This window comes from Myotis brandtii, unplaced genomic scaffold (genome assembly GCF_000412655.1).
Source record: "Myotis brandtii unplaced genomic scaffold, ASM41265v1 scaffold196, whole genome shotgun sequence".
Classification (NCBI taxonomy): domain Eukaryota; kingdom Metazoa; phylum Chordata; class Mammalia; order Chiroptera; family Vespertilionidae; genus Myotis; species Myotis brandtii.
Window position 1 is genome coordinate 3,514,348 of NW_005357311.1, and position 11,627 is coordinate 3,525,974.

At 39.4% G+C, this 11,627-nt stretch overlaps 1 protein-coding gene across 10 annotated transcripts in view; it reads right to left on the reverse strand.

The window, feature by feature from the left end:
- The window catches only part of ANK3 (ankyrin 3, node of Ranvier (ankyrin G)), a 465,310-nt gene that overhangs the window by 157,499 nt on the left and 296,184 nt on the right, over positions 1 to 11,627 (reverse strand). For all 10 annotated transcript variants that reach the window (XM_014538720.1, XM_014538719.1, XM_014538725.1 and 7 more), the window contains one exon: positions 2,896 to 2,994. In XM_014538720.1, the coding sequence (XP_014394206.1) occupies positions 2,896 to 2,994 (99 nt within the window). The remainder of the gene's footprint in view (positions 1 to 2,895; positions 2,995 to 11,627) is intronic.

Consider the following 11,627-nt stretch of genomic DNA (forward strand, 5'->3'; position numbering starts at 1 on the left):
GGGGGTAAGGGGGAGAGATCAACCAAAGGACTTATATGCAAGCACGTTGGACACGCACAATGGGGCGGGGTGAGGGCATGAGCTGGGGGTAGGGGATAATGAAGGGATAAGGACACATATGTAATATCTTAATCAATAAAGAAAAAACAAAACAAAAACAAAAAAAACAAGGTAGCCCCAACAGTAGCATGTACCTTGTAGGAGGTAGCTGGGTAGATAACAATATTTTCTCAAGAGCCACTGGACTTTGTTAAAACACATATTGATGAAAATTTGTTGTCAGTTCTTAGGCTTGTCCCCAGGGCTTTCTGACATTTTAGCTAGCTCCCTCCCTCCCTTTCAAGCCCACATATCCAGCCACTCAGTTATTTCAGCAAGAGACAAGGGAAGCTCTGATGAGGAGACCACAGAATAGTTTACATATTTTGAGTATGTACTACACTTTCTCCCATATCGTCTGCCAGGAATTCAGTCTGGGCCTGGTCCCACCTTCACCCCACTCCACGCAAGACAACAATAGAAGAATGATGGGCTTTTCCGTTCTCAGCTTCTCCAAGTCTCCCTCACACTCACACGTCACTTACACAACACACGAGGAAGGTAAATCCAGTTTAAACCCATAGGAGGGAATCTACGTCTAGTTTAAAAGAAGACAGCCTTTCAGAACAGGGAGGCAACGTGGCACAGAAACCCGGCTGCGCCATCAGTTTGCCTGTGCACATTATTTCATTTCTGATACTTTCTCTCAGGAGAGTGTTTTGTGCTTTTATCCTGGCCCTCCCCTAGGACACCATATGCCCCATAAAGATGGGGCCAGAATTTCCTGTGTACCCTTTTCTCCTCTCTTTGTACCCAAAACAGCAAGTGTTTGATAAATGATTGAGAAGTGATTGACGACTGTATCAAGAGAGGATGAAATGAGGTGATTTATGATCCACACAGTTGCTAAAACCTTAGCTGGAAATCCAGATATGCCTCTTCAAGCTTCTCTTTCCCATTGACTGCATCCTCCCTCACTTCCCTTCTCAAAGATTCACCCTATTTACAAACAATCCATTAGCTTCTGTGATATTCAACTGGCATAAGCAAGGCCTCTCTGTCTTTCATTCCTTACAGTCTCTTTAAACAGCCCATACTTAGCAGAAGACCTTTGGCATTTAAAGCAATGGCTCTAGCATTTGTTATCTACTGGCAATTGCTTCTTATTAAATGACGCAAAGTCAGTTCAATAAGGTCTCTATTCAAGTTAAGGATTACAGCGTGTATCCTTAACTTATCAGTGGAGTCTAAATAATATATTATTCATTAGATTATATTATTACATAACAATATATATTTTATTGCAATTCAATTTACTTCCCCAGTCAGACAGGTCAACCCTCATCTTTCTTCACTCCTTTAGGGAAAGCTTATTTCTTTTAAAATATATCCATAATTTTCAGGTTCAACAGTCATCAGGAAAAAGACATTTGGGTCTTCTGCCAAATACCTATGGCTGGGCTACCTTAGGATTAGAACACAGGAGACAAGCTTCCCATCAGTGCCATGAGGGCAGGGAAGTGTCTTGTCTTGTTCCATCTCCCCTGCTCCACCCTGCTACGTCTGGCCCCAGGCAGGTGCTTGGTAATCATTTACTAGTTGAGGGAATAAATGTAGTGACTAATAAACGACGTAGTCCATTTAGGAGCTACAGGAGTCAAGTTCAGGCTACCAGGCCAGTTGTAGACACATGAAGATCAGGATTCTTGAAGGAAGAAGCACAGGGTTGTGGGAGGTACAATGACAAGACAGGGAAAGCTATCCAAAATTCCTACCTAGGTGGATGTCTACGGCACGACCACCTTTTATTAACCTGGCTCTTGCTTGCACCTTGTAACAAATGCATGAAATGCTGAAAGAAATGCCCTGGTTAGAAGCTTAATGTGATTGGAGCTCTGAGATATACTAGCAATGGCTGGGATTTATTCTTGGATGACTTTATACCACACAGTTTACAAACATTAGCTTGATCTTATGACAATGCTGCACGGTAGCCATTAATGGTTCTTATTTGCAAAGAGAAATAACATGCAGAAGGTTAAATATCCTACCTAAGTCAACTAGCTAAACTCAGAACCTGGGATTCAAGCTTGATTTGAAGTCTCGGTTCTTTCCTCACTCACAATCCATCACACCAGAAAAGCAACCTCCCAAGCACCTAGCTAGATAGATATGTGATTTTCAAAAAAAAAATTTAATTGTAAAAAACAATATAAAAGTTACTTTCTTAACCATTTTTAAGTATACAGTTCAGTAATGTTAGCTTTACTCACATTGCTGTATAACATCTCTAGAACTTTATCTTCTTGCAAAACTGAAACTATATACCCACTGATCAACAACTCCCCATTTTCTTGCTCCCCAGGCAACAACCATTCTACCATCAATTATACCCAGGAGTGGAATTACTGGATCATGGGGTAATTCTATTTTTTGTTTCTTTAAGGAACCTCAATATGGTTTTCTATAGCAGCTGTACCATTTTACATTCCCATCATCAGGGCACAAAGGTAGAAAGGTTTGTTTTTAAGTCAGGTTTAGCATCAAATTGACTAAATAGCTAAGCCTGGAGTGTCAAGTAGTGGTTAAATTCTTGAAAATTTAACTCAACTAAAACTCTATGCTTTAGACCTTAGATTCTGTAATTAAAGCCATGCACTATTTAAACATATACTAAAGATTTATAAATATGGATTATCATCCCATTTTAAGGAGAAAAAACGTAGCAGTCATTTTCCAAGAGACTACAACAAATGAACAAAAATAAAGCCAATACTGAACCAGTGCAAAGCTATTAGGAGAAGTATTCCTACCTCCCAGAAATAAGGACAAGCATGCACATAAACTGACTCCTACCCTTGTTTTGGCATCGATTTTAGCTCCTCGATCAAGCAGTAGTTTTACCATGTTGGCATTTCCTCTTTTTGATGCAACATGTAAAGGAGTGATGTCATTCTGTGGAAGAAGAGACAAAAAAAAATTACAATTTGGGTATCTTCAGTTTAACCGAAACATTGTTTCCTAAACCGCCCACAACCAGTCTTCATTCTTTTTCTTTTCATAAAAAACATTTTGAACAGTAGGCTCCCAATATTTCTTTCTGATAGTAACTGTCTTCAGAAGGAGACACCTTCCCACACCCATAAAAAGTCCCAGCTCATTTATTTGATTTACCTGAGGTGGTTGATGGATGAGATAATGATTTTCTTTTATTTAGGGGGGAGGCTCGAATATCCTGGACCTTTAAGTCAATGTGTTTTCCTACAAGTTTGCGAGATACACGTTGGCTAATGAGTGGCTGACCAGGAAGCAGCTAAGTCAGCCCAGGCTGAGTTAAAGCAGAATCACAGGACTCAGCCTTCCCTGGGCTCCACTGAGAGCAAACTGGGAAATCTGTCACCACCGTATAGTCACAGGGCTTCCCATGTACATTGGGTTAAACGTGTTCACAGGCATTTGTTAGCAATACTACACAAAACTGACTATGGTTTTTAAAAAACTGCTGTGGAGAAACAGCCATCATAGGACAATCTAAAATTCCAATCATGATTTCGGAGCCAGAGTTCTTCCTCTTTGCATCTGTACGGGTGTTGTGGCTGTTTTCGGACTGCCAAGGAAGTACATGCACACAGTGAAAAACATTCTGTATTTCAGTTCCTGATATCCTTGTGTAGCAGCAATATGGGTTTAAGAGCTGTTATTCACAAAAGTCAATTACATGATACATGAACTGAGCCCCAAAGGGGTTATGTTTTTGTTGTCTGATAGCAGATACAATATAATAGCTACCAGGTATTGGTCATTTCCTATGTGTTAGGCACTGCGCTAAACTCTTTACTATCTCATTTAATTCTCATAATCATCACAATGTCATATACAACCTGAATTATAATGCCCATTTTACCGATCTAGAAACAGCTAGTAAAACCCAGATTCAAATGAAAACTGACACTTAAACTCATGGTTTAAAAAACAAACAAACACTTTATAATGAAAATGTTCAAACAGGCACATTTCAGAGACAAGCATAAACAGTATCACCCCACTTCAATAATTATCAATCTTTTGCCAATATTATTTCTTCTGTATTCCCTATGATTTTTTTCTGGCTGAAGGAGTTTAAGAAAAGAAAAAAAAAGTTTAGGAACCCTGTTATTTCACCCTCAAAGACTACAATTAATGATCTCTAACAGATAAGGATGTCTTAAAAATCACAATACCCTTATAACTAACAAATACAAATAACTTCATAACACCAAGACCCTGTCAAACTTCAAATTCTCCTATTATCTCCAATTAATCTCAGCTGGGTTGTTCAAATTAGAAGATGCATATCGAGGTTGAACTGTCCCTTAGGTCTCTTTCATTTCCAGAGGCGCCCTCCTCTACCTTCTTTTTCCCATGTCCATATATTTACTGAAACAGAAACAAAAACAAAAACAAAACAAAAACAAAAAAAAAACACATAGGCAATTTATTGTGTAGCATTTCCTACATTCTGGATACTGCTGGTTGCATTCTCATGGAGTATTATTTAGATGTTCTTTTTGGCCTGTATTTTCAATAAACCTTCCTAATTCAATGCTGTTAGCCATTATACATTCTTCCATCTGAAGAACTCTCTACATCCCATTATTCTTAGATGCTAATGCATAAATCAATAATAATTCATTAAATGAAAGAAGAAGAAAGAAACATGAATAAAACAAATTCGTTTTGGTAATGCTGGTGGGGAGTGGACAGGATGCATATCATTGCTCCAGACCAGGAAGAGCCACACTTTTTCTACAAAGGGCCACCAGAGAGCAAATATTTGGCTTCGTAGGCCATACAATCTTTATTGCAGCTACTCAGCTCTGCCCCTGTAGCACTAGAGCAGCCATACACAATACGCACCGAAATGAGAGTGGTTGTGTCCCAATACAACTTTATTTAAGGAGCACTTCAGAATTCCAATTAAACTATAGACGAACCATCACCAAGAACCAGCCAAGACTAGCTGAGCAGAATTCCTACCACTAAAGATATAAAGGAGGAGCCACACTGAGACAGGATGATACCATCCTGCACCCTTGTGCAGCCTTCACAGGCCTCACACTACTTTGGACGATGCTGTCATCTCTCAGGTTCAAGTGAGTGAGTGGTGTGGTGGGTCAGCCTGTCACGCTGCCCTGTACGTACTCAGCAGCTAGTGAAGTCACAACCACAGGCTGGGGCCGAGGGGCATGTGGGTGGTCTCTATGTTCAAACCAACTCATTGGGACTAATGGATCCAGACTGACCATTCGGAGGAACAAGCCTTATAAGCTAAATGGAATCATTTAGAAAGGGAATGTGTCTTTAACCAGAAAGAATGCGGTTTAATAGTCTGATAGTGGCATATATTGCTGCTGCACTAAGTACTCAGGGTGGTTTAATGATTTGAAAATCGACATGTTAGTAAACATTAAGCCACCCCCACTTACGGTCACCAGCTTTCCAACATCCCCTGGGGTCCCTACCTCTGCTGCGACCTTGCCAGCGCACACGTACAGCATCCTGAGAGAAACGACTCATCTTCTCCAGTCCCAACAACAGAAACCCAGCCTATGGCAACCGCAGGAAACAAATCTGGCCGGTTCACCATTGAACTCTTGCCCAGCAGAGGGGGGAACAGCACTGTGGCACGGCTTTCAGGTGGCGTTTGGCAAAGCAATGAAACTCATGTGAGCCATGGATGAGCACCAATGAGCGCTCTACCTTGGAATCTCCAGTCCTGCCATGTTCTTGCTCACTACTTTGCCTGCCATAGTTACCCAAAAAATATTTATTCACAAGAAGAAAGGTGATAAAAATAAGCAAGCTTTCACTGAATAACCCTAAGAATGAAACTTTGCAAAATATAGCTGCAGTACGCTACCAAACAGATGACAAAATCCACTTTGAGGACAATCTTTAAAGTGTGCATTAAGATCAGTGGCCCTCGATCTCTCCCTCTCCCTTCCTCTCTCTGAAATCAATAAAAATATATAAAAATAAAATAAAGATCAGTGGCCCTCTGATGCTTTATGGTCTTGCCTGCAGAAGACAATGACCAACCTCCATGTCAGAGTCCTTTTAAGCTCCAGAATGATTTTTCTATCAAATTCCCATGGCATTTGAACATGTAAGTGATGTTGGGTAGTGTCTCTAGCTCATCTGTGTATAGTCAACCATATTGGTAATAGAGTTCTAATTTTTATGTGGGAAAAAAAAAACATTTTGTTTACAAAAGCAGATGGTGGCCTGGGTTGGTAATTTGCTGACCCCTGCTCTAGACCTACCAGCTTACAACGGAAGATTTTAACAGTATGTAACAGGTTGCAAAAGAGGAAGTAACACACTATGTTTTGGTCCTCTTTGATGGGGACTGGATTTCGGTGTGAATGAAAGCTGGCGGAAGCAGATAAACTTCCTTATGGCTCGTTAATTGTCTTGCTTGTCTCTTTTGTCTGAGTGTAAGTGTGTGTTGTTCTAATGACCCAAGCAGCACAGTGGGCGAATTCTAGACCTGAGACAGCAGGTGGAGTGACAGGTTAGGTCTATTGGAGACACAGTCTAACAGAGGCTTACTGAGTACAGAGTGAGATATGACACAAACTCATCACTTCTCTGCGTGAGTCAAGGCTTACGTGCTATTTCCCCTTAAAGATGTGCCCTTCTCTGGTTGAGCAGGACTTAATTAACTTTTACCACAAGTAGGCTAATTTTGGTGAGAGAAAGAACTCTATTTCTAATTTCGTTCTCTTCTTATATTCGCAAATAATCATTTTCTCACATACTTTCTCACATGGAGGATGTGAAGATGTCAAAAGAGTATCTTGAATTTTGAACTCCCACAGTTTTCTACACCTCTCTGACCCTTCTTAGAGGAATATTTCACATTTCTACGGCACTTAAAAAGTGCTGCAAAGGGCTTTACACGATGTAATTTCATTTTATCTTCACAGCAAGCTACTGAAGTGAAATAAGTATCATGAACCTTACTTGACAGATACATAAAGTGAGGAACAGAACTGGTCAGTAATTTGCGTATTTAAGAGACCGCTAATTGGAGGCAGAATCAGGATCAGAATTCAGTTCCAGCCCTCGGGCAGCGGTATTTTCATTCAGGGATCATAATGCCTCAGGCTGACACTACTGCTTCTCATCTCTGTCAAATGGAGCTTCTGAATGAAATATGTACTTCTGAATTCCTGAGTGGGGTGGGGACTGCTTCTGTCAATGGGGAACAAACCTAAATGACAATGGTGCCTCTCAACTCCTCAATAGGATATTTACACTTTGATTCCTCAGTTAACCAGAAAAGTGGGTTATGGTCTACTATGCACAAGGCCCAGTGTTGCATTTTCATCATATAAGTGAGCAATATAATTATGGAATCACTCATATCAAAAGAGCACAGTGATGTCTGAGACTGAAAACCTTTTTTTGTAGAACCCTTGATTGTCATTGGTGAAATGTGGTTGCACATGCTTTCTGGGATGCAATTTGGCAGTATATAGAAGAGCCTTGAAATCTACAACCACAGATTCAAAGCAGAGGTTGACTTCTGTGGTAGAAAGGGCAGAAATGCTAAGAGAGATCTCGCCCTGAGGCCTAGGCACCCTCCCTAAGACCGAAGCAGAGGCAGAATGAGAGACCCTCAGCCCCAGCACAACCCTAACAGGAGTAGCAAGCAACAGTAGCCAACTGGTGAGGTCAGGCAGCAGGGTGGCAAAAGATGTTCTCTGTGTAACAGCTGTGCAGGGAAAGCATGAGGTGGAGCATTAATCCCCCCACTCCCCACCCTGTCTACTAGTCCCCTAAGCATAAGGCAATGGCAGCCCCCACGCCCCCTCGAAAGGAATTTAAAACCTGTGATGCACTCAAACAAAAAGTAAATTCAGTTCAACTCTTGACTAAACTGGCTCAACCTGCCACCTTTGCAGCCCAACAGAAGACAAGGTATGCCTATTTCCAAACAAAGGTACTATTTACCTCAGTCTCTCCTGTTCTGGACATAATATTCAGTATTCTAACTAGTGGGACAGGTGAACAACATGCATCAAAAGTTAGGGAGAGCCAAATGGAAACACTTGATAAGAAAACCCACAATATTGGAAATGAATTCCTTCGATGGACTCATCAGCAGACTTCACATAACTGAGGAAAGAACCAGTGAACTTAAAGATACGTCCATAAATGATCCAAAATGAGATGCAGAGAGGGAAAAAAAAGAGTGAAAAAGAAAGAAAAGAGTGTCCAAGAGCCACAGGACAATATAAAACAGCTGACTGGAATCACAAAAGGAGAAGGAAGAGAGAATTTGGCAAAAGAAATATGTGAAGAGATAACGGTCAAGAATTACCTCAGAATAATGACATACTCCATAACCAAACACGTCAATCAAATTGCTCAAAATGAAAGATAAAGAAAAAATCTTGAAGATAGCCAAAGGAAAAAGGACATATTTCTTGCAGAGAAAAAGATAATACTGTAATTATAAGAGATCGCTCGTCAGAAATTATGCAATCCTGAAAACAAAAATAGTGACATCTTTCTGTACTGAAAATAAACAAATGTCAAATGAGAATTCTATTCCCAGCAAAAATATATTTTAAAACATTAAGGAGAAATAAAAACATTTTAAGATAAACAAAAGCTAAGCAAATTCATTACTAGCAGACCTGCAATAAAAAATGTTAAAGGACATTCTCTGGCAGTAGGAATATGATACAAGACAGAAACCGAGATCTACACAAAGAAATATAGAAATAAATGAAGGTAAATATAAGAGCTAATTGATTGTCTAAAGTAGTAAATTATGGGGTTTACAATATATGCAAAAGTAAAATGTAAGATGCCAACTGCATATAGATGGTAGAGAAGAATTACAACTCAGGCTCTCACACTAGGTAAAGTGATATAACATTAGGAGGTAGACTGTGATAACTTAATAACCTAGGAAATATGTATATTAAGTAAAAATTAAGACATAAAAGAACATGAAAACCATGCTCTTATTTTTGTACATAAGTATGCGTACAGACACATTCTAAAAAGGCTGAAGAGATAGATGTTGATCCAAATGTTAACAATTTATCTCTTGGTGGAGATTACAGATGATTTTTTGCTTCTTTACACTCGTTTAAAAAATTTCTGTGTGTATATTTGTATAATGTGTGGTGAAAACAGTGACTGTATTTCTTTTTTTATTATCACCTACTTTGTAGCCCACCCCCACCACCACCACCACCACCACCACCACCTCGGTCCCAGGTCCCAACATTTGCATTCTTCACTCTGACAACCATGGAGAGGTTTTACCTCCTTATTAACTTGCCTGGTATTTGAACTTTGAAGGAATTTTTTTAAGTTTGAAGATATCTCGAAGGTAAATATATATTACTATTTTTTCCCATTAATGTAGAAAATTAAGTATGACTAAAGTTAAAGATCTATATGTTCCTTCTAAAAAGAGACCTGAATTAAAACTTGGATAAAAACAAAGTCAACCTGGAGTTGTAAAGCTAACCTGAATTTAGTGAAAACAAAAGTAAACACTACTCTAATTGGGTATAAATTAGCTTTGAATATAGTATTTTGTTCTTGTACCAAAGACGTAATATTCAATGTAATGGGGTACATTAGTATTTTGGAATTCATTCAGTCTAATTACCTATTTTATAGAGAAGGAAGAGACCAGGCAGATTAAGTGACTGCCCGGAGTCACAAGGCTTGAAGCTGGGCCAGGACCCTGGGGTTCCCAGTTCCCAGGCATTGCTCCTTCCGTTTCACTAAGCTCATTTGGGCTCATTTAAAAATCACTGTTTTCAAGTCAGACAGAGAAAGACAAATGCCAGAGGATTTCACTTAATATGTGGAATCTAAACAACAAAACAAACAAACATGCAGAACAGAAACAGACTCATAGATACAGAGAATACTTTGACAGCTGCCAGATGGGACAGGGGTTAGTGGGATGGGTGAAAAAGGTGAAGGGATTGAGAAGTACAAATTGGTAGTTACAGAACAGTCACAGGGATGTAAAGTACAGCATAGGGAATATAGGCAATAATATTGTGATAACTATATATGGTGTCAGATGGGTACTAGATTTATTAGGGTGATCACTTTGTAAGTTATATAAATGTCTAATCACAGGGTTGAACACCAGAAACTAATACAATATTGTATGTCAACTGTAATTCAAAAAGAAAACAAGAAAAATAATCATATTTTTATCTCTAGCACAATAGCTCCTTATTTCATTTAACTAATCCATTAAACTATTATATTTAATCATTATTTACTCTAAAAAACTTAAAGTGCAAATCTGATAAGCCAGTCCCTTCCTTTCTCTAGTATTTACTTCTCCTCAACCCTTTTTCAAAGATAGCGGATAAAGACAAAAAAGCAATCACACATATATATACACACATATTATTTTCCAAACAACAAAAATTGGCTCTAGAAATATTATATAAAACATTAACAAGATTTGGATATTCAGAATTTTGACTGAACAAAATCATAGTGCTCAGCAGGTTTAATTCTCTCAAATTTCCAGGCCAAAAACCTAATCAAGTACTTAAAACAACATGGGTCACTGCTGTGTCTCCTGAGGCGAGGATTTGTGTTCTCAATATAGTTTCACTTCTAGCCTTTTTTTTCTTCCAGTTTATCATGTTCTTCTGCACCAATCTCCTTCTATTTGGTTTTCCAATAAAACCTTTCATCTGTAACCTACACTTCTGGAAGATACCAACTACTGAAGTTGGAGAGTGAAAAGTCTCAATTCAGAAGAACAGGTTTTGCCTCCCACTTTCAGGGGGAAAAAGAAGCAAGTCACTCAGAACAAGCTAAGATCTCTCAGGATGTCTACAAAGTCCTACTCTTCTACAGTAACATGTAGTTCATGAAGTCATATAGTTAGGTTATATTATGCGATGATCATTCTTTAGAGTAAGATCCTCTAACTTCAAAATAAAAATATTTACTGTGCTTCCTAAACTACAAAACTTAGAAAAATGCAAAAAAGATTTTTACTAATGAGTTCAGAGGTAAGGAATTCGATCCTGGTTCTAACTTTATTTCAATTCCGTTGCATTGGTCTAGCACAAAGCACATTTCATTAGAAGACGACCAGGCCCTAAATCTTTTCCATATCCACTTTCCCGATAGACGATCTTGGGAATGTGTCTTATCCTCTATGAACTCATATTTTCATCTGGATAATGGACATGATACCTCCAGTGCCTCTGTCGCAGGACTGCCAAGAGGAGGTATGAGAACATTCACGTCAAAGAGAGGAAGCAAACTTACAGGTATTCCATGTATTTTATCTCATTTAACACACACAATGAGAAAGAAGCACTATCTAGTTTTTTCCTTTATTTTATAAACTAGAGGCCCGGTGCACAAAAATTTGTGCACTCGGTGGGGAGGGAGGGTCCCTCAGCCCGGCCTGTGCCCTCTCGCAGTCTGGGACCCCTCAGGGGATGACCACCTGCTGGCTTAGGCCCACTCCCCAGGGGATTGGGCCTAAGATGGCAATCAGACATCCCTCTGGCAGCCCGGCAGCCCTC